The sequence below is a fragment of the Stomoxys calcitrans genome, chromosome 4, assembly GCF_963082655.1.
Source record: "Stomoxys calcitrans chromosome 4, idStoCalc2.1, whole genome shotgun sequence".
Lineage (NCBI taxonomy): Eukaryota > Metazoa > Arthropoda > Insecta > Diptera > Muscidae > Stomoxys > Stomoxys calcitrans.
The window spans coordinates 159,764,681-159,788,701 of record NC_081555.1 but is presented as its reverse complement, the minus strand read 5'-3'; the positions used below and the strand labels follow the sequence as shown (position 1 = coordinate 159,788,701).

At 38.7% G+C, this 24,021-nt stretch overlaps 3 protein-coding genes across 3 annotated transcripts in view; all 3 read left to right on the top strand.

Moving 5' to 3' along the window:
• Positions 1 to 7,420, top strand: part of LOC106092915 (uncharacterized) — a 134,293-nt gene extending 126,873 nt beyond the window's left edge. The window contains exons 5-6 of the mRNA XM_059367336.1: positions 2,827 to 3,337; positions 6,521 to 7,420. Of these exons, the coding sequence (XP_059223319.1) occupies positions 2,827 to 3,337; positions 6,521 to 6,923 (914 nt within the window). The 3' untranslated portion in view covers positions 6,924 to 7,420. The remainder of the gene's footprint in view (positions 1 to 2,826; positions 3,338 to 6,520) is intronic.
• Positions 7,421 to 15,761: 8,341 nt separating this feature from the next.
• LOC131997061 (uncharacterized) lies at positions 15,762 to 18,323 on the top strand. Its single transcript, XM_059367335.1, has one exon. The coding sequence runs from the start codon at positions 15,762 to 15,764 to the stop codon at positions 18,321 to 18,323; it is 2,562 nt and encodes an 853-aa protein (XP_059223318.1).
• Positions 18,324 to 18,326: 3 nt separating this feature from the next.
• On the top strand, positions 18,327 to 20,699 carry LOC131997060 (uncharacterized). The gene is made up of 2 exons (XM_059367334.1): positions 18,327 to 20,016; positions 20,590 to 20,699. The coding sequence occupies exons 1-2, from the start codon at positions 18,327 to 18,329 to the stop codon at positions 20,697 to 20,699; spliced, it is 1,800 nt and encodes a 599-aa protein (XP_059223317.1).
• Positions 20,700 to 24,021: the final 3,322 nt, after the last annotated feature.

Sequence of the window (24,021 nt, the reverse complement as noted above, 5' to 3'; positions counted from 1 at the left end):
GCTGTCGTGATTTCGACAGACGGACGGGCGGGCCTGGCATGATCGATTTATAATGTCGAAAGGATCAAGAATATATATACATTATGGGGCCCTAGATCAATATTTCGAGATATTACAAATGGAATGATTTGATTAGTATGCCCCCATCCAATGGTGGTGGGTATAAACGCATCTATGCTAATTTTCAGCTCAATATCTTCATTCTTGATCGCAGTACCATGATTACAAATGATGGACGGACAGACACCCGGACATCTCTAAATCGTCTTAGAATTTTGCGACGATCAAAAATATATATACACTTAGTAGAGTCTGAAATGCATATATTGTGATGTATTGCAAATGAAATGACTAAATGAATATGCCCCCTATCCAATGGTGGTGGGTATAACAAGTATCAGTTGTCAAGAAACTGCTTTGTCGTTGTTGTTGTAGCCACACTGCGCATTAAAGAGGGGTAGCATTTCCTGACCAGCCCCTGGGAAGGTTGGGTCGTTTCGGTATATAAAACCGATTGCAATAGAAATGAAAAAATTACTTTCGATTGCTGATCTTCCCAATGATAGCCAATTATTTGAATGGGATGCTCAACTGATCTTCCAAAAAATTAATTAACCTTTAATACCAGCTCGCTTTCTTATCAGTTGCAAATTATATCAACGGAACATTTTAATTCTGAAAGAAATTGGGTTCAATGCAAGCATCATTCTTTGATAACCATGTGAAGAGCTGTGAGATGCCTTAGAAATGTACTCACCATTAACATGAAAACAACAACCAAAAATCGGGCTGAGCCAACTATATAATACTCTATACCATCAAGTATACCAGCTATGTTTAAGTGGTATAAGTGGTATAAGTGAATCTCGAACGATTTTTAGAAAATTCAATAAAGTTCGTCTTTGGATCCGAAAAAGAGCCAACATTTAAACGGTAAACGGACAATAAATGTGACCTGTACCATGATATCAAGAACTCAAAGACAGACAGACAGACGGACCTAAATCGAATCAATGAGTGACTTTAAGCAGATCGATACACTTATCCAACAAATTTTACATTCGAAGCTAGAGTAAAAATGTAACTTCATTTTGCAGAAAGTGGTCTCTTTTCGGTCTAAAATGTAGACCAGACCATATTTGACTCGAATGTTGAAGGTCATGAGAGAAGCCGTTGTACAAAATTTCAGCCAAATCGAAAATAATTGCGCCCTCTATTGGCTTAAGAAGTCAAGACCCCAGATCAAATTATATGGCAGCTACATCAAAACATGGACCGATATGGCGCATTTACAATCCCAACCGACCTACACTAATAAGAAGTATTTGTGCGTAATTTCAAGCGGCTAGCTTTACTCCTTCGAAAGTTAGCGTGCTTTCGACAGACAGACGGACATGGCTAGATCGACTTATAATGAGCCTCTAGAGGGCGCAATTCTTATCCGATTTGAATAAAATTTTGCACAAAGTATTTTGTTATGATATACAACAACTGTGTCAAGTATGGTTTAAATCGGTCCATAACCTGATATAGCTGCCATATAATCCGATCTTCGGTCTTGACTTCTTGAGCCACTAGAGGGCGCAATTCGTATCCGATTTGAATAAAATTTTGCACGAAGTATTTTGTTATGACATCCAATAACTGGTTCAAGTATGGTTCAAATCGGTCCATAACCTATTATAGCTGCCATATAATCCGATCTAGGGTGTTGACTTCTTGAGCCACTAGAGGGCGCAATTCGTATCCGATTTGAATAAAATTTTGCACGAAGTATTTTGATATGATATCAAGCAACTGTGCTAAGTATGGTTCAAATCGGTCTATAATCTGATATAGCTGCCATATAATCCGATCTAGGGTCTTGACTTCTTGAGCCACTAGAGGGTGCAATTCGTATCCGATTTGAATAAAATTTTGCACGAAGTATTTTGTTATGATATCCAACAATTGTGCAAAGTGTGGCTTAAATCGGTCCATAATCTGATATAGCTGCCATATAATCCGATCTTGGGTCTTGGCTTCTTGAGCCACTAGAGGGCGCAATTCGTATCCGATTTGAATAAAATTTTGCACGAAGTATTTTGTTATGATATCCAACAACTGTGCGACTTGTGGCTTAAATAGGTACATGTTTTGATATAGCTGCCATATAAATCGATCTTGGGTCTTGACTTCTTGAGCCTCTAGAGGGCGCAATTCTCGTCCGATTTGACTAAAATTTTGCACATAGTGTTTTGGTATCACTTCCAACTACTGTGTTCAGTATGGTTTAAATCGGTTCATAATCTGGTATAGCTGTCATATAAACCGATCTTGACTACTTCAACCTCTAGAGGGCGCAGTTCTCATCCGATTTGTCAGAAATTTCATACAACGGCTTCTCTCATGGTCTGAATCGATCAATAGCTTGATACAGCTCCCATATAAACTTATCTCCCGAGAACTCGACAAATGGCATCCATGGTGGAGGGTATTCGTACTAAGATTCGGCCCGGCCGAACTTGTTTTTTTTTTTTTTGTGGCGCCCCGCCATATTGTTTTAACAAATTCTTGATATTACGATTATAAGAAAAGGTTCGCCTACCATATGAGGTGAAAACTGTGTTTGTTTTATTTAAGAAATCTGTTGATGAAAATTTGTGAAATTTTTAGACTTCATTTACCTGAATGTGACACTCAGAACGCAACCAATAATGCCCTTTAATTTTCATTTTATCTTCCCATCATTTAACTACCACTTATCTTGATTTACTTCTCCAACTACAACCATTTCTCCATCAATCGTCTTTGATTGTTTTCAAACTTTCTCCATAATATTTACAGAAAATATATCACGCTTCTGTTGTGGCGGCAAGCGCAGCACATCCGCCTCAACCACATCGAACAACGGAAGGCGTCATCTTTATTGCATGCGATTTGCCACACTGCGGGCTGTGCCCACAGACAGTGATTCAGTCAATGCTAATTCAAGTTACTGTACATCGGAATGTTGCAGTAACAATGGCCTAGTAGCGGGAGGAGGAGGAGGAGGCGGAGGAGTAGGTGGTGGTCCTGTGGGTGGTGCTATGGCAAGTTGTTGCAGTAGTCATTGTGCCATGGGCGTTAGCGGCAATATGCCATCATCATCAACATCGTCTTTAGCCTCTTCCTCGACCACTTATTCGTATCGCTATCAGATGCAACAGCAGCAATACTACCATCATCCGTACAACACAACACGCAATAATTGTATGCAGTATGGAAATTCCGAATACTATGGAAAATCTGACACTGGCAAGAAGCTATTCACCAGCAGTAAACGTAATTTAAGATCATCAGATTCTGTGCTACGGAGGTAAGCAAGTAAATTGTTATACATATTGTTCATTATGTTACTAAGTTAAAGCATACTTTTAGGAGCTTTTGATATTTAATGCTATTGAAATGAGATATAGCTTGACTGAGTTTCTTTACATCCAGGGGCGTAGGGTAAATGATGAAAGGGGAAGAACAAAGAAAATAAATTTTTAATACCTAACCAATATTCTTTGAATTTCACAAAAAACAGTGTGGAAGCCAAATAAGCAACTGGTAATAAACCAGAAAGGACATGCTAAAGTCGGGCAAAGCCGGCCCCTATACCACATTGGGTATCCACCTTAAGTCGCGTAGAGATTTGAAAAAATCCGATGATAAATGCGTTTGCAAAGACCCTTAAAGCGCAAATCGGGAGACAGCTATTTATAAATCTGAATCGATTTCTATGAAATTCACTTGTCATCTGAAGACTCGTAAGATAAATCTCTGTGCCAAATTTCGTACGATTGGATAACAAACCCGATTTCTTTCAATTTCAATAAACTTCGTCTCTAGGCAAAAAAAAATTTTAAATTATGGTGTGAAAATTCCGACCTGTATTTTATGCATAAATTAACATTGGCAAACTGAGAGACAGGCGGACATAGCTAAATCGAATCAGAAACTGATTCTGAGTCGATCCGCATAAGCTTACCATCGATATTAGAAGCCATAACAAAATACTCCGTCCAATAATGCGGCTAAATCGGCCAAAAGTTAAGGTTTCTAGGCGCTTGAGAAGTCAAACCCATTTGAAATTCCCAACGATCTTCAATAAAAAGTATCGTTCGACCGCTATTGACATTTTAACAGATGGACGGACTGCTGTAGCTGTGGTGGACATTGTGCAGCAGTTTCCTCTTGGAAACGGCAAAAAATTTTTAAAATACTAAAAGACCCGACCCGAAAAGACCACTAAAGGATGGGGGTATATTCATTTTGTCATTCCATTTGCAAAACATCGAAATATCCACTTCCGACCCAATAAATTATGTATATTCTTGATCAGCGTAAAAATCCTAGACGATCTAGCCATGTCCGTCCGTCTGTCTGTTGAAATCACGCTACAGTCTTTTAAAATAAAGATATTGAACTGAAACTTTGCAAAGTTTATTTTTTTGTCCATAAGCAGGTTAAGTTCGAAGAGGGCTATATCGGACTATGTCTTGGTATAGCCCCCTCTATAGACCGATCCGCCAATTTAGGGTCTTATGGCCATAAAAGCCACATTTATTATCCGATTAAAATTTGGGACAGCGGGTTGTATTAGGCTTTTTGACATTCTTCATTAATTTGGCCCAGATCGGTTCAGATTTGGATATAGCTGCCATATTGACCGATCAGCCGATTTTGGGTTTTTGGCCCATAAAAACCACATTTATTATCCGATTGTGCTGAAATTTGGGACAGTGAGTTGCGTTAGGCCCTTCGACATTATTCATCAATTTGGCCCAGATCGGTTCAGATTTGGATATAGCTGCCACATAGACTGATCTCGCGATTTAAAGATTTGGGCCCTAAAAGCCACATTTATTGTCCGATGTCGCCGAAATTTGGGACAGTGAGTTGTGTTAAGCCCCTCGACATCCTTCCTCAATTTGGCTTAGATCGGTTCAGATTTGGATATAGCTGCCACATAGACTGATCTCTCGATTTAAAGATTTGGACCCTAAAAGCCACATTTATTGTCCGATGTCGTCGAAATTTGGCACAGTAAGTTGTGTTAAGCCCCTCGACATACTTCCGCAATATGGCACAGATCGGTTCAGATTTGGATATATCTGCCATATAGACCGGTCTCTCGATTAAGGTTTTGGGGCCATGAAAGGCGCATTTATTTTCCGATTTCTCCGAAATTTGGGACAGTGCTTTGCATTAGGCTCTTCGACATTTTTCTTTAATTTTACTCAGATCAGTTCAGATTTGGATATAGCTGCCATATAGACAGATATCTCGATTTAAAGGCGCATTTATAATCCGATTTCCTGAAATTTGACACAGTGACTTATGTTAGGCTTTTCGACATCCGTGTCATATATGGTTCAGATCGGTTTATATTTAGTTATAGCTATTAAAAAGATCAATACTTTGTTATTGACAATTAATTTGACTTGTACTTATTAGTATTTGGTCCAAATCGGAACATATTTCGATATAACTGCTATGGGGCATAAGCTATGCATTTTTCACCGGAGTTTGACGAAAGGTGGTTAACATGTATACCTGAGGTGGTGAGTATCTAAAGTTCGGCCCGGCCGAACTTAACGCCTTTTTACTTCTTGAAGACTGTCATTGCCCGGCTTTCGGGTCTAACAGATACCGGTACTTAGGTGGGGACACAATACCAGACATGATGCAACTTGGGGGCGTGGCATAGAAAACAATTAAGGATTTCGTAAGTACCATTGAATTCTCAACATAGATTTTCTTTTTCGACGTTACTTTTTAGTTGTTATAGCGCACAACAAGTCTATTACTGGTTTAGGTGTATATCTATAGAGGCATGGGGGAGATTAATATCTACACCATCTTTTCAACCAAACCTAATCTAACCTAAAGACTGTTGAGTGATTTCGACAGACAGGCGGACAGACTGTCAGACGGACGGACATGGTTAGATCATCCTAGATTTTTACGCTGATCAAGAATATATTGGGTTGCCCAAAAAGTAATTGCGGATTTTTTAAAAGAAAGTAAATGCATTTTTAATAAAACTTAGAATGAAATTTAATCAAATATACTTTTTTAACACTTTTTTCTAAAGCAAGCTAAAATTAACAGCTGATAACTGACAGAAGAAAGAATGCAATTACAGAGTCACAAGTTGTGAACAAAATTTGTCAACGTCGACTATATGAAAAATCCGCAATTACTTTTTGGGCAACCCAATATATATACATGGATATTTCGATGTGTTGCAAACGGAATGACTAATGACGGAATGACCCCCTATCCTACGGTGGTGGGTAAAAAATAACCGAAAAAACATACTTTTTGCAAACAAAATTTATTTTTCCAGTGCGTAGGTGTTTTACCACATGCTGCTTGGCATACCATTTTTCTCCACTCTAGTCCTTCATTCCACTTTAAAGCATTTAAATGAAACCATACTCAGCCTCTGTCTCTCTCTCTCTGACCTTTGCCTTGCTAATAACATTTTCCATTTATGGTCTACTTTCAGGAACAACATTGCCAAGAACCTGGAAAGTAAAAAACGTGTAGTTAAAATGCTCTCAGTGCTGGTGTTGGAGTTCTTCATCTGTTGGACGCCACTGTATGTCATCAACACGGTGGCCATGTACATTGGGTCGGCCATTTACGAGTACATTGATTACAAGTCCATAAGTGCATTGCAGCTTTTGGCATACTCCTCGAGTTGCTGTAATCCGATCACCTACTGCTTCATGAATGCCAATTTTCGACGAGCTTTCCTGGACACATTCAAGGGGATGCATTGGTGCGGCAAAAGATTTCGACGTAAGCGTTCCACAGCGCAAAGTGGAAATTTATGCTTGGCCGGCAATTCAAGCATAAGAGTGAATAGCTGTACCGTACAAACGGTAATAGATAGTCCTCGTCTCTAGGACAGACTCAACGGAGGTGTAGGCGGAGGAGGAGGAGCAGGTGGTAGAGCAACTATAATTCGAGCAACAGGGAATAGCCCATATCATCGATTTGAAATGCAATAACGAAATCATCAGTCATACGCATTCATGCATGCGCACACATATGCATGAACTAATTACAAAGAAATGTTTTATTTAAACTTAATTAGGCACTTGATGTGCTCCATTGAGGGTTGTCAGCATATGCAACACTGGAGTCTGGTACTTCATAGGAAAATACAAAATCATAAAAAAGAAAGCAAAGGAAATATCATTCAAAATGAAAGGTTCCACTCAAATTTTGGCCTGACTGCAAGGCGAAACAAAGGCAAAAAAGATTTTTTTTTGCATCTTGAACTGGCAAAGATCTTTTCGAATTGGAAATTGTTAATGATATTAGAAATACATGTGCAGGTATTACGACGACCTAGTTTAGTAAAGTAGCTTTTAATGCAAAAAAAAAAAACAAACAAAAACACGACGAACAATTTGTGAAAAAAACCTAGTTTTTTATGTATTTTTTTAAAATCTAAAACCAACTCATGTTACCTACATGTCCTTTAGATGATTGATAACCTTTCAAGGATTAACGAAAAAGTAAAAAAAAGATAATAAAAAAAAAATAGAAATCTCTCTCTTTAATGTCTAAAATCCATATTTTCTCGATTTTAAACAGTTTTAGTGTTAAAATAAAATAAACGAATTTCAAATGAATCGAATGTTATTCTATCACCTAACCAGGCTTAAAATAAAAGTGAGTATGGTTCAAGAATTCTAACAAATATGTTCATAGGTAACTCCGTTATCAACCAACTAAGATGTACCGTGAATGTTCAACCGGTGTCTATTGGCAGGAGTCTTGCCGCATGTATGGAAGAAACAAAGCGCTGGTGCTTATAAGCAAAGCAAGAAGGTGATACCACATTGCCTTTCTCATACAGGTTGCTATGTATGCCGATTACGGTCGGCTTCCATGCGATCCCAGCTCTCAGATATGTGGTGGAAATAGTAGAGGCAGGCTAGGCAAAGGAATCACTACTTCAGTTAGATTATGTTTTTGACCTCACTGGATGTGAAAACGCAATTCAATTCAGATGGTCTAACAACCTACGGATTTTAATGTACCCGCGAATATGATGAGAATAATAAGAAGTTAGCTGTACAACCGGCTTCTTATTTATAAATCGATTGATGAGACGAGTGAATATGAGATCACATCAGGAGAGCAGCAGGGCAACGGATATCTGGAAAGCCTTCCTAGCAGGATGTGCTGACGATATCGTTGCAGTTATCATGGATACACGGAAAATGCATTGCGCAAACACCGTCAGGTGTGGCTATGAGCGAAGGACTGACTGGACTTTCACGACTTGCAACTTGCAATGCAAAAGTCGGAGGGCCACTCCTAAAGAGAAACAATTAAAAAGGTATTTAGTTCGGCCGGGCTGAACTTTGGATACCCACCACCTCGAGTATATAAGTAAACCACCTTCGTTCAAAATCCGGCGAAAAATGCATACCTTATGCCCCATAGCAGTTATATCGAAATATGATCCGATTTAAACCAAATACTAATAAGTACAAGTCATTGTTCAATTGTGTATAACAAAAAATATTGGTCTTTTTAGTAGCTATATCTGAAAATAAACCGATCTGAATCATATACGACACAGATGTCGAAAAGCCTTACATCGTCACTGTGTCAAATTTCAATGAAATCGGATTATAAATGCCCTTTTTATGGGCCCAAAACCTTAAATCGAGAGGTCGGTCTATATGACAGCTATATTCAAATCTGGACCGATTTGGGATAAGTATCAGAAAACTGTTGAAGAGCCTAACACAACTCACCGTCCAAAAAATTCGGCGAAATCGGACAATAAATGCGCCTTTTATGGCCCCAAAATCTTAAATCGAGAGAATGGTCTATATGACAGCTATATTCAAATCTGGACCGATTTGGTCTAAGTTTCAGAAAACTATTGAAGGGCCTAACACAACTCACTGTCCCAAATTTCTTAGAGGTCGGACAAAAAATGCGCCTTTTATGGACCCAAAACTATAAATCGAGAGATCGGTCTATATGACAGCTATATCTTAACCTGAACCGATCTGTACCATATTGCAGAAGTATCTCGAGGGGCTTAACCTAACTCACTGCCCCAAATTTTGGCAAAATCGGACGATAAATGCGCCTTTTAATGGCCCAAAATCTTAAATCGGCGGATCGTTCTATATGGCAGCTATATCCAAATCTGAACCGATCTAGGCCAAATTGAAGAAGGATTTCGAAGGGTCCAACACAACTCACTGTCCCAAATTTCATCAAAATCGGACAATAAATAGGCCCAAAATCTGAAATCGAGAGATCGGTCTATAAGGTAGCCATATCCAAATCTGTACCGATCTTAGCCATATTAGAAAAAAATGTCGAAAGGCCTAACACAACTCACTGTCCCAATTTTCGACGACATTGGACAATAAATGCGCTTTTTATGAGTCCAAAACCTTAAATCGAGAGATCGGTCTATATGACAGCTATATCCAAATCTGGACCGATCTCAGCCATATTAGAGAAAAATGTCGGGGCCTAACACAACTCACTGTCCCAATTTTCGACGACATCGGACAATAAATGCGCCTTTTATGGGCCCAAAACCTTAAATCGAGAGATCGGTCTATGCGGCAGCTATATCCAAATCTAGACCGATCTGCGCTTAATTGACGAAGGATATCGAAGGGCCTAACACAACTCACTATCCCAAATTTCATCAAAATCGGATAATAAATGTGGCTTTTATGGGCGTAAGACCCTAAATCGGCGGATGGGTTTATATATATATATGGGTTTATATATCCAAATCTGAACCGATCTGGGCCAAAATGACGAAGAATGTCGAAGGGCCAAAGACATTCAATCGAGGGATCGGTCTATATGGCAGCTAAAGGGTGATTTTTTTGAGGTTAGGATTTTCATGCATTAGTATTTGACAGATCACGTGGGATTTCAGACATGGTGTCAAAGAGAAAGATGCTCAGTATGCTTTGACATTTCATCATGAATAGACTTACTAACGAGCAACGCTTGCAAATCATTGAATTTTATTACCAAAATCAGTGTTCGGTTCGAAATGTGTTCAAATTTTGACAAATTTTGTTCAGCGATGAGGCTCATTTCTGGTTGAATGGCTACGTAAATAAGCAAAATTGCCGCATTTGGAGTGAAGAGCAACCAGAAGCCGTTCAAGAACTGCCCATGCATCCCGAAAAATGCACTGTTTGGTGTGGTTTGTACGCTGGTGGAATCATTGGACCGTATTTTTTCAAAGATGCTGTTGGACGCAACGTTACGGTGAATGAACACATTTCGAACCGAACACTGATTTTGGTAATAAAATTCAATGATTTGCAAGCGTTGCTCGTTAGTAAGTCTATTCATGATGAAATGTCAAAGCATACTGAGCATCTTTCTCTTTGACACCATGTCTGAAATCCCACGAGATCTGTCAAATACTAATGCATGAAAATCCTAACCTCAAAAAAATCACCCTTTATATCCAAATCTGGACCTATCTGAGCCAAGTTGAAGGAGGACGTCGAAGGATCTAACACAACTCACAGTCTCAAATTTCAGCAAAATCGGATAATAAATGTCGGATAATAATTGTCGCTTTAGGGCCTAAGACCCTAAATCGGCAGTGCGTGGAGTATTTTAGAGAAAGATTCTTGGTAAAATATATGAACCAGTTTACGATAATGGAGAATATAGGCGACTTATGAACCACGAGCTGTATGAGCTATATGACGACTATACCATACACGCATCAAAATACAACGGCTGCGTTGGTTAGGTCATGTTGTCAGAATGGATGAAGAAGCTCCAGCAAATTAGTCTTTTGAAGGCAAACACGATGGTATACGCAAACCGGGAAGACCAAAAGCCCGATGGAAAGATCATGTGGTGGGAGACACCTCGAAACTAGGTGTCAGAGTTTTTTGAATAAGCGCATTCTACATTCGGCTAGTGGAACAAATATTCTGTCATAGCCAATTAAAGTAAAGTAAGTAAGTAAGACCCTAAATCGGCGAATCGGTCTATATGGCAGCTATAACCAAATCAAGATCGATCTACGCCACATTGCAGAAAGTTGTCGAGGAGCCTAATGCCATTCACCGTCGGATAATAAATGTGGCTTTTATCAAGATGTAGTCCGATATAGCCCATCTTCGAACTTCACCTGCTTATGAACAAAAAAGAATCTGTGGAAAGTTTCAGCTCAATATCTCTATTTTTAAAAACTGTAGCGTGATTTCAACAGACAGACGGACGGACATGGCTAGATTGTCTTAGATTTTTACGCTGATCAAGAATATACATAATTTATAGGGTCGGAATGGATATTTCGATGTGTTGCAAACGGAATGACAAAATGAATCCTTCGGTGGTGGGTATAATATGGCTCCTGGTACTCTTATCTAGGTAACATCTCGAGATTTGTTTTCGTGACTTGTCGAACATATTACAGTTCAAAATCGTATTCAATGGCTTCTTTTGAAAGAATAGCATAGCAAAGAACATTCAAATCCTAGGCAAGTGTGTGCGGTTTTCAGAACACTTTGACTGGCATGGTGGATCGCGATTTCTGATACTTCGTATATCTTCATCAACTCCGCTACAATGGCTTACAGCATATCAACGGGCCGGTTCGATTAGTTTGTCAATTGCGCTCGTTGCGGTCCGACGCTGCGCTATAGGTCAAAGTGACATAAGCACAAAAAGCACTTCAAATGACATTTAGTGAACGTTCAAGTGGAAAACAAAAAGAGTTTGCCAATGTTGATCTGTTTGAAGTTCTTAGCATTGATGATTAGTTTGCATCGGAATATTACAGCGGTGCGGAGAGTTAGAAGTCTTATGAGCCATGTTGCAAAACAAAAGCATGTCAATAGTCGTTGGGTAGTTAGAGCACCTTAATCCATTTGAAAAAGGTGTTGATGATGATACATGGCGTATCAGAAATTGCAATCTGTTATGCCAGTCAAAGTGTTTCGAAAACAGCACACACTTGCCTACCATTTCGAACTGGAATATGTTCGAAAAGTCACGAAAAGATTCATACCCTACACCACCACTGTGGTACATGGTATTATAGATTAGTGCATTTGTCGATTTGTCGAGCCGATCTCTACAAAATTTGGCACTGGATATTTTATTTGAGGTCTACATATGTGTGCAAAATTTCATAAAAATCGGTTCAAATTTAGATATAGCTCCCATATATATTCTTCATCCGATATGGCTTTTAAGGCTATAGAAGCCACAATTTTCTTCCGATCTTTACAAAATTTGGCACTGGGTATTTTATTTGAGGTCTACATATGTGTGCAGAGTTTCATAAAAATCGGTTCAGATTTAGATATAGCTCTCATATATATATATCGCACGATTTGCACTTAAATGGCCGTTGTAGCAACAATTTTCAACCGATCTGCAAAATTTGGCACGGACTGTTTTGTTACTGTTCTTAACATATCTGGAAAATTTAATCAAAATCGGTTCAGATTTAGGTATAGCTCCCATATATATTCTTCATCCGATATGGGTTTTTAAGGCTATAGAAGCCACAATTTTCTTCCGATCTTTACAAAATTTGGCACTGGGTATTTTATTTGAGGTCTACATATGTGTGCAAAATTTCATAAAAATCGGTTCAGATTTAGATATAGCTTCCATATATATCTTTCGTCCGATATGGACTTTTAAGGGTGTAGAAGCCACAATTTTCTTCCGATCTTTACAAAATTTGGCACTGGGTATTTTATTTGAGGTCTACATATGTGTGCAAAATTTCATAAAAATCGGTTCAGATTTAGATATAGCTTCCATATATATCTTTCGTCCGATATGGACTTTTAAGGGTGTAGAAGCCACAGTTTTAGTCCGATTTTTATAATATTTTGCGCGAGGTGTTTCATTTGGTGTCCTAATATGTACGGAAAATTTCATAAAAATCGGTCCAGATTTAGATATAGCTTCCATATATATCTTTCATCCGATATGGCCGTTTATGGCTGTAGAAGCCACAATTTCTTACCGATTTTTGCCGAATTTATCATGGGGAGTTTTATTTGAGGTCTCCATATGTGTGCAAAACATCATAAAAATCGCTTCAGATTTAGATATAGCTCTCATATATATGTATCGCCCGATTTGCACTTAAATGGCCGTAATAGCTACAATTTTCAACCGATCTGCACAAAATTTGGCACGAACTGTTTTGTTACTGTTCTCATGATATCTGAAAAATTTCATCAAAATCGGTTCAGATTTAGATATAGCTTCCATACATATCTTTCATCCTATTTGAACTATTAAGGCTGTAGAAGCCACAATTTTGGTCCGATCTTCACCAAATTTGACGTGGAGTCGTTTTTGTGAAGTCTCAATGTATGTGCAAAATTTCATAAAAATCGGTTCAGATGAAGGTTTAGCTCCCATATATATATTTCATCCGATTTGGCCTTTTAAGGCTTAGAGCCACAATTTTGGTCCGATCTTTACAAAATTTTACATGAGGTGCTTTATTGGACGTCTTAATATGTGTGCAAAATTTCATAAAAATCGGTTTCGATTTAGATATAGCTCCCGTATATATCGTTCACCCGATATGGCCTTTTAAGGCTGTAGAAGCCACAACTTTCGTCCGATTTTGCATGAGACGTTTAAATTGACGTTCCAATACGTGCGCAAAATTTCATTAAAATCAGTCCTAATTCACATATAGCTCCAATATTTCCTCTGTTATGGACTCTAATAGACAGTAAGTTACAGATGTTTTATTGTATTTCATTTCCCAGTATGTGTCATTAAAATTGGTACAGGTTTCGATATAACTCCCACATAGTCTTTTATCCGATATGGCCTTTTGAAGATGTGGAAATCCAAATCTTTTGTCTTATGGTAGGAAAATCTTACAACGTTCTAAATTGCTATTTCAATTGGTATCCAAATTAAAGTCTGACTAGATTTCGAGACAAGTTGTACATATAAAAAGTACTACATGTATTAGGTGGTGTAGGGTATTATATAGTCGGCACCGCTCGACTTTTGCCTTTCCTTACTGGTTTGAGCTGGAATATGTTCGAAAAACCACGAAAAGATTATTGAAGATCAAAATGAAGGAGAGCAAGCAGATAACATTTGGTTAAGATATCTCCATCGGTTTAGAAATAGAAGATTGTTAAACTCTAACTTGTGTTCCCATCCCACTGTGCGTCGTTATTACATTATACCTTAATCACTCCATCACTTCGTTAATTGCAAATTACTCCGCTAGATAGTGATGGGGTAACTTTCCCGATATGACTAGTCCCATTTCATTACTCTATACCCTTAAGTTCACTCCGTCATCTAGTGTACAATCAAATAGCAATCTTTCATAAACCACTCAAGAGTATATTTTTTCGGTTATTTTATCAATTTCCCCTTAATCTTGTGCATATTAATAAAGACATGTAAAGTCGATTTATGGCTTACGTATAAAATTCAGTTGATTGCTTTCAATTTACGATGAAATTTGAAGCATGACCAAAATAAAACCAACAAGTAAAAGTGTGCTAAGTTCGGGCTTCTTTTCGGGCAAACAAGGGATAAAAGAAAAGAATTGCTATGTTATTGGAACAATATCAAGTTATGGTTCATTTCGGACCATAATTGAACTGAATATTGGAGACCATAGTACAAGTCATTGTGAAAAATTTCAGCCAAATATAGTAAGAATTGTGCACTTAAGGGGACGAAGAAGAAAAATAGGGAGATCGGTTTAGAGGGGAGCTGTATTAGGCTATAAACCGATTCATACTATATTTGACACGTATGTTAAAAGTCATGAGAGAAGCCGTTGTACAAAATGTCAGCCAAATCGGATAATACTTGCGCCCCTTAGAGGCTCAAGAAGTCAAGATCTCATATTGGTTTATATGGCAGCTATATCAGGTTATGGGCCGACTTGAACTTATCTCAGCACAGTTGTTGAAAGTCATAGCAAAATACCTCATGCAAAATTTCAGCCAAGTCGGATAATAATTGCGCCCTCTACTGGCTCAAGAAAACAAAATCCCAGATAGGTTTTTATGGGAGCTGTTCAAAATACATTTATTTTGAACATGAGAGATAACGCATTAGCATTTCATAGCCCACGCGTTGTTATCTTATAGAGTCTGTGTGCGGTTTAGGGTCTATTTGTACGATCGCCTATCTCATAAAACCAATACGCACAGCCGCATAAACCCTGCATGTGTACTTTTAAAAAGGGAATAGATAATGAGTCTAAGAAATGCATGTGTGTGTTTACTTAGGATCGTAAAATATCAGATAAGGAGAAACGGAGATATCACTGCGTTGGTATCTCGTTCTAGTTTAGTTTTAAGATTTTCATTTATTGTAGTGATAGGAAATTTGAAAATAAATGGTCAGTATAAATCTAGCATCAGAGAAGTGCGTTTTAGATTCAGCTCAACATTTGGTCCTTCGTAAAATTGAGTTATCCCCCACCCGAGGTAAGAAGCTCAATGGAACTAGGCCTATAAAGCAATTTAATAAAAATTGTTTAACACCCACTGAAAAATTAAATTCTGTGAAGAAGCGTCCTCGTGGCTTTAAACAACGAGAAGAAAAATAATAATAGAAATCACAATCCACTAAAAAGTGGAAATACAGTGAAGAAGCGTTCTCGTGGCTTTAGACAACGAGAAGAAAAAAAAACACATAATAAAAATATCAGAAAAATAAACAAACAAAACTACAAATAAAGTAAAATGGTTCGTCAGCAGTTATACAAGCGTCAAAATGAGATTGGTGAATATATCATCAATTTGAAGCAAAGCTGCCTTAAGGAAACCGCAAGAAGTGTGGCTAAGGAAACCTGCAAAGCCCAGTTGGGGCAAGTTTGGCAGGAATTCAAAAATAACCACACGAAGTTAACCGAATTGGGTATCACCGAGGAACCGTACTTTAAAAACAAGTATTATGAGAAGGTGAACTCATTGGTGGAGGAAATCTGTGCAGCCCTAGAGACGAACGAGGATGCAGCCAGCCAATTGGAAACTGGAAAAACTGAATCGTCGGGGTTGAAATTACAACAAATCCAACCGCAGGAAAATGGGGAGTCCAAAAATGAGAAGGAAAGAATAGCGGGAAAAAGGAAGGAAAGAATAAGAAAACTTATTCGAAAGTTAGTAGGAGAACTACTAGAGTTGGAACAACTCAATATTAAAGTCTTGCTGGAAGAAGCAAAAAGATCATGGGAAACACAGATGAATCAAATTAATGATCTATTATGGGAACTCACTATCAACCATGAGGGGTCTTACGAAGACATCACTAAAGAAGTTGATGAAGTAGAAAACCTCTACAAAAGAAGTAAAACAACGCTGATCTTAAGATTGGACAAATGTAAGGAGGAGAGATGTCCTGTAAAACTAGCGGAGATAAAAATACCGGACTTCTACGGTAACGTGGAAGAATGGCCATCTTTCCATGATTTATACAAGAAGCTCGTACATGATGCCGAGAGCTTATCGGACGTTGAGAAAATGTTTTATCTGAAAGCTCATATTAAAGGAGAAGCGTCAAAAGTAATTAAACATTTACCGGCAGATGGAAGCAATTACCAGCCAGCGTGGGAGATACTAAATCAACGCTTTGGAAATAAAAGAATTTTGTTTCAAACGATACTAGACCGATTGTTAGATCAACCCCATGTGTGTAGTGAGAACGCTAAACAAGTAAAAGGATTACTTGATACAACAATTGAATGCGTCCAAGGGTTAAAAGCAATGAAATGCAACATCGAGGATGCTGTAATGGCGCGTGTAATCATCCGTAAGCTAGACAAAGAAGGTTTATTATTATACGAGCAGCATACAAAGAAATCGAAAGAAATTCAGGAGCTTAAAGATGTTTTGGAGTTCTTGGAGGAACGATATCAAAATTTGGAGGCAGCAGGTACAAAGAAGTACAGCAGCAATTACAATCATCGGCAACAGCAGCCTATGAAAAGTACGACACTCTATACGGATAAAAGTGCGTGTCTATACTGTAGAAAACAAGGACACTTAACGGAAGAATGTCGAAGTCTGTTGAGATTGCCAGTGGCGGAACGAGTATCATGGGTTAAAACAAAAAATATATGCCATAGATGCTTGAACCACAATCAGAATGCAAGATGCGATAGTACCATCAAATGTGGAACCTGTGGGTTTAAACATCATTCGGTACTCCATCTAACTAAGACATCCACTACATGTGTTGCTAACGGGACAAGGAGTGTCCTACTGGCAACGGCTCAGGTGCAGGTCAAGAATATACATGGAGAGATGGTTACCTTGAAAGCTTTGGTGGACCAAGGATCACAGTCAACGTTTTTAAGGGAAGAAGCAGCACAGATACTTCAAATCCCTCGAGAAAAGGCCAATATGGAATTGCATGGACTAGGTGACAATTTGGTGGGAGTTGCAAAATCAAAAGTAAAAGTTAGGATCCATCCGAGATTTCCCAGCAACTATTCACTCGATGTCGAAGCTCTTATTTTACCAGCGTTAGCTTCCGTCCATTTGGATTCTTCGTTAGTACACAACCAGGGTGTATGGAAAAACTTTCAATTGGCTGATCCAAACTACTACAAGAACGAGAGGATAGATATGGTGCTTGGCGGAGATGTGTATGTGGACATACTAAAGAACGGAATACATAAGAAGCATGGAATGTTGGGGCAACATACCAAGCTGGGATTAATGTTGTCCGGCCCATTAACGATTCGAGTCCCAGTAGCGAAAAAAGGTGTCAATGTCACTACAGAGATTGAAAGATTTTGGGAAACTGAAGAGTTGGATATGGACATGGTTACAAACGATGACGAAAAATGTTTGGATAATTATGCTGCTACAACGAAAAGAAATGAAGAAGGGCGGTTTATAGTTCAAATCCCCTTCAAAGAAGATAAAGAGCTGGGAACATCGTATAAACAGGCAGCAGCCAGACTCATTAGCCTGGAGAAAAAGCTCATCAAGGATAATGCTATGAAGCATGAATACTCAAGAATTATGGAGGAATATATTGCACTGGGGCACATGAAGCCAGTGAAACAGATTCATAGCGGTAAATATTATTTACCACATCAAGCGGTTGTTCGAGAGGACAGTCTGACTACGAAAGTCAGAGTGGTTTTCGACGGTTCCGCGAGTACAAATAATGGAAGAAGTCTGAACGACATAATGCATGTCGGGCCACGGTTGCAGAGAGACGTCTTCGACATACTACTCAACTTTCGTTTAAAAAGGTTCGTGATTTCTTCAGATGTTGAAAAAATGTACCGCTAAATAATGGTGGATGAGGAGAGCCAGCGGTATCAACATGTTCTGTGGCGGAAAGATAGGAATGAGGAAATCAAAGAATATCAGCTGACAACAGTGACATTCGGAACAGCAAGTGCCCCGTTCTTGGCCGTAAGAACCTTAATGCAGATTGCGAAAGAATGCGCGGATACGAAGGTGAAGCAAATAATTGAAGAAGATTTTTATATGGATGATCTTCTTACGGGGGCAGACACAATAGAAGAGTGTCTCCAGCTTCGATTCAAAATATCAAGGCACTTAGAGGGTTATGGATTCCATCTCAGAAAATGGTGTTCAAACAATGAACACATTGTGAAATCATCGAAAGAAGACAAGGAGAACGAAATAATAAACATCAATGAAACCACTAATGTAAAAACCCTGGGACTTCAGTGGAAACCGAAGGAAGACGAATTTCGATTTAAAATATCGGAATACCCAGCGGAGAGTACAACAAAGAGGCTGGCTTTATCATATCTAGCAAAAATATTTGATCCGCTTGGGTTGCTGACACCAGTCATAATAACGGCGAAGTTGTTTATTCAGAGTTTATGGTTGCTAGAGATGCAATGGGACCAGAAAATCGATGGAGATTTGGAGATCAGCTGGAAAGAATTCGTGACACGTATTTCGTCTCTACAAGACGTTAAGATACCTAGATGGCTAAACTCTTCATCCGAAAGTAAAATTAAAATTTTGGGATTTGCGGATGCATCAGAGAAGGCCTATGCAGCAGTGGTTTATATTAAAACCGATAAAGGAGTTTCCTTGATGGCTGCAAAAAGCAAAGTAAACCCGATTAAAAACAAAAAGACGCTTCCGAAATTAGAGCTGTGTGCAGCCTTCCTATTGGCCAGGCTGCTAAATAGAATAATTAGTGTGGTCAAAGCCGAATCGGAAGTTTATGCCTGGAGTGACTCCACAATTACACTTGCTTGGATTGAAAATAACAAGAGCAAAGATAAATTTATAAGGTCACGAGTAACCGGCATAAAAAATTTGGTATCTCAGGCGCAGTGGCGGAATGTAAAGTCAAAAGAGAATCCAGCAGACTTGGGGTCAAGAGGCGTGTCCCCAGATAAACTTGTAGACTCAAAGCTATGGTGGGAAGGTCCCCAGTGGCTGCTGTTGCCGGAGGCGGAATGGTCTCTAACCCCTCCAGAATTGAAGACATGCGCTTCCACGGCTTCCAAGGAAGCACCTACCTTATTGAACGATTTGATAGAAAGGTATTCATCATATGGAAGACTTCTAAGAGTTTACTCTTACATCTTGCGGTTTGTTGAAAAACTGAAGGGAACCCGATCCTTCCCGTCATATCTAACGAGAGAGGAGTTGTTAAAGGCGGAGAAATACATCGTTAAAGGTCATCAGAAGATAGAATGGCCAAGTGAGGTACAAAAACTAAGAGATAACAGACAGATGGATCATCGACACAAGCTGGCTAATTTGCACCCGTACCTAGACGAAGAGGGGGTTTTAAGAGTTGGAGGTCGACTTCAGTACTCTGATTTGCAGCTAGATCAAAAACATCCTATGATCATTCGAAAATCACGGCTGGCCTATTTAATTATACGAGACACCCATTACAAGACGATGCACGGAGGAAATCGCCTAGTAGAATGTACCGTGATGACGAAGCTTAGAGATGTCCAGAAAACAAATGTCGATCTAAGGGGTTTGCAGTTTCATCATATGAGTGGTCATGCTGCTCTTATTTTAGTTATTCTCATAATAATAATATTAGCGATATGTTTTATTAAGAAGTTTATTCAAAGGCAAAATGTATCAGCTTTAAATTTTTAGATCTTTAGAACTTATGTAAAATAATATATCTAATATTACAGTCCACTATTACAAATTATCGAACGACAAATCAAAGATATAATTAGACAAAAATACAGTCAGTCCACTATGTAGACTTACGCGCCCGGCAGAATGTTCAAAATACATTTATTTTGAACATGAGAGATAACGCATTAGCATTTCATAGCCCACGCGTTGTTATCTTATAGAGTCTGTGTGCGGTTTAGGGTCTATTTGTACGATCGCCTATCTCATAAAACCAATACGCACAGCCGTATAAACCCTGCATGTGTACTTTTAAAAAGGGAATAGATAATGAGTCTAAGAAATGCATGTGTGTGTTTACTTAGGATCGTAAAATATCAGATAAGGGGAAACGGAGATATCACTGCGTTGGTATCTCGTTCTAGTTTAGTTTTAAGATTTTCATTTATTGTAGTGATAGGAAATTTGAAAATAAATAGTCAGTATAAATCTAGCATCAAAGAAGTGCAGCAGCAATTACAATCATCGGCAACAGCAGCCTATGAAAAGTACGACACTCTATACGGATAAAAGTGCGTGTCTATACTGTAGAAAACAAGGACACTTAACGGAAGAATGTCGAAGTCTGTTGAGATTGCCAGTGGCGGAACGAGTATCATGGGTTAAAACAAAAAATATATGCCATAGATGCTTGAACCACAATCAGAATGCAAGATGCGATAGTACCATCAAATGTGGAACCTGTGGGTTTAAACATCATACGGTACTCCATCTAACTAAGACATCCACTACATGTGTTGCTAACGGGACAAGGAGTGTCCTACTGGCAACGGCTCAGGTGCAGGTCAAGAATATACATGGAGAGATGGTTACCTTGAAAGCTTTGGTGGACCAAGGATCACAGTCAACGTTTTTAAGGGAAGAAGCAGCACAGATACTTCAAATCCCTCGAGAAAAGGCCAATATGGAATTGCATGGACTAGGTGACAATTTGGTGGGAGTTGCAAAATCAAAAGTAAAAGTTAGGATCCATCCGAGATTTCCCAGCAACTATTCACTCGATGTCGAAGCTCTTATTTTACCAGCGTTAGCTTCCGTCCATTTGGATTCTTCGTTAGTACACAACCAGGGTGTATGGAAAAACTTTCAATTTCTGTAGTGACATTGACACCTTTTTTCGCTACTGGGACTCGAATCGTTAATGGGCCGGACAACATTAATCCCAGCTTGGTATGTTGCCCCAACATTCCATGCTTCTTATGTATTCCGTTCTTTAGTATGTCCACATACACATCTCCGCCAAGCACCATATCTATCCTCTCGTTCTTGTAGTAGTTTGGATCAGCCAATTGAAAGTTTTTCCATACACCCTGGTTGTGTACTAACGAAGAATCCAAATGGACGGAAGCTAACGCTGGTAAAATAAGAGCTTCGACATCGAGTGAATAGTTGCTGGGAAATCTCGGATGGATCCTAACTTTTACTTTTGATTTTGCAACTCCCACCAAATTGTCACCTAGTCCATGCAATTCCATATTGGCCTTTTCTCGAGGGATTTGAAGTATCTGTGCTGCTTCTTCCCTTAAAAACGTTGACTGTGATCCTTGGTCCACCAAAGCTTTCAAGGTAACCATCTCTCCATGTATATTCTTGACCTGCACCTGAGCCGTTGCCAGTAGGACACTCCTTGTCCCGTTAGCAACACATGTAGTGGATGTCTTAGTTAGATGGAGTACCGAATGATGTTTAAACCCACAGGTTCCACATTTGATGGTACTATCGCATCTTGCATTCTGATTGTGGTTCAAGCATCTATGGCATATATTTTTTGTTTTAACCCATGATACTCGTTCCGCCACTGGCAATCTCAACAGACTTCGACATTCTTCCGTTAAGTGTCCTTGTTTTCTACAGTATAGACACGCACTTTTATCCGTATAGAGTGTCGTACTTTTCATAGGCTGCTGTTGCCGATGATTGTAATTGCTGCTGTACTTCTTTGTACCTGCTGCCTCCAAATTTTGATATCGTTCCTCCAAGAACTCCAAAACATCTTTAAGCTCCTGAATTTCTTTCGATTTCTTTGTATGCTGCTCGTATAATAATAAACCTTCTTTGTCTAGCTTACGGATGATTACACGCGCCATTACAGCATCCTCGATGTTGCATTTCATTGCTTTTAACCCTTGGACGCATTCAATTGTTGTATCAAGTAATCCTTTTACTTGTTTAGCGTTCTCACTACACACATGGGGTTGATCTAACAATCGGTCTAGTATCGTTTGAAACAAAATTCTTTTATTTCCAAAGCGTTGATTTAGTATCTCCCACGCTGGCTGGTAATTGCTTCCATCTGCCGGTAAATGTTTAATTACTTTTGACGCTTCTCCTTTAATATGAGCTTTCAGATAAAACATTTTCTCAACGTCCGATAAGCTCTCGGCATCATGTACGAGCTTCTTGTATAAATCATGGAAAGATGGCCATTCTTCCACGTTACCGTAGAAGTCCGGTATTTTTATCTCCGCTAGTTTTACAGGACATCTCTCCTCCTTACATTTGTCCAATCTTAAGATCAGCGTTGTTTTACTTCTTTTGTAGAGGTTTTCTACTTCATCAACTTCTTTAGTGATGTCTTCGTAAGACCCCTCATGGTTGATAGTGAGTTCCCATAATAGATCATTAATTTGATTCATCTGTGTTTCCCATGATCTTTTTGCTTCTTCCAGCAAGACTTTAATATTGAGTTGTTCCAACTCTAGTAGTTCTCCTACTAACTTTCGAATAAGTTTTCTTATTCTTTCCTTCCTTTTTCCCGCTATTCTTTCCTTCTCATTTTTGGACTCCCCATTTTCCTGCGGTTGGATTTGTTGTAATTTCAACCCCGACGATTCAGTTTTTCCAGTTTCCAATTGGCTGGCTGCATCCTCGTTCGTCTCTAGGGCTGCACAGATTTCCTCCACCAATGAGTTCACCTTCTCATAATACTTGTTTTTAAAGTACGGTTCCTCGGTGATACCCAATTCGGTTAACTTCGTGTGGTTATTTTTGAATTCCTGCCAAACTTGCCCCAACTGGGCTTTGCAGGTTTCCTTAGCCACACTTCTTGCGGTTTCCTTAAGGCAGCTTTGCTTCAAATTGATGATATATTCACCAATCTCATTTTGACGCTTGTATAACTGCTGACGAACCATTTTACTTTATTTGTAGTTTTGTTTGTTTATTTTTCTGATATTTTTATTATGTGTTTTTTTTTTCTTCTCGTTGTCTAAAGCCACGAGAACGCTTCTTCACTGTATTTCCACTTTTTAGTGGATTGTGATTTCTATTATTATTTTTCTTCTCGTTGTTTAAAGCCACGAGGACGCTTCTTCACAGAATTTAATTTTTCAGTGGGTGTTAAACAATTTTTATTAAATTGCTTTATAGGCCTAGTTCCATTGAGCTTCTTACCTCGGGTGGGGGATAACTCAATTTTACGAAGGACCAAATGTTGAGCTGAATCTAAAACGCACTTCTTTGATGCTAGATTTATACTGACTATTTATTTTCAAATTTCCTATCACTACAATAAATGAAAATCTTAAAACTAAACTAGAACGAGATACCAACGCAGTGATATCTCCGTTTCTCCTTATCTGATATTTTACGATCCTAAGTAAACACACACATGCATTTCTTAGACTCATTATCTATTCCCTTTTTAAAAGTACACATGCAGGGTTTATACGGCTGTGCGTATTGGTTTTATGAGATAGGCGATCGTACAAATAGACCCTAAACCGCACACAGACTCTATAAGATAACAACGCGTGGGCTATGAAATGCTAATGCGTTATCTCTCATGTTCAAAATAAATGTATTTTGAACACCACATCAAGCGGTTGTTCGA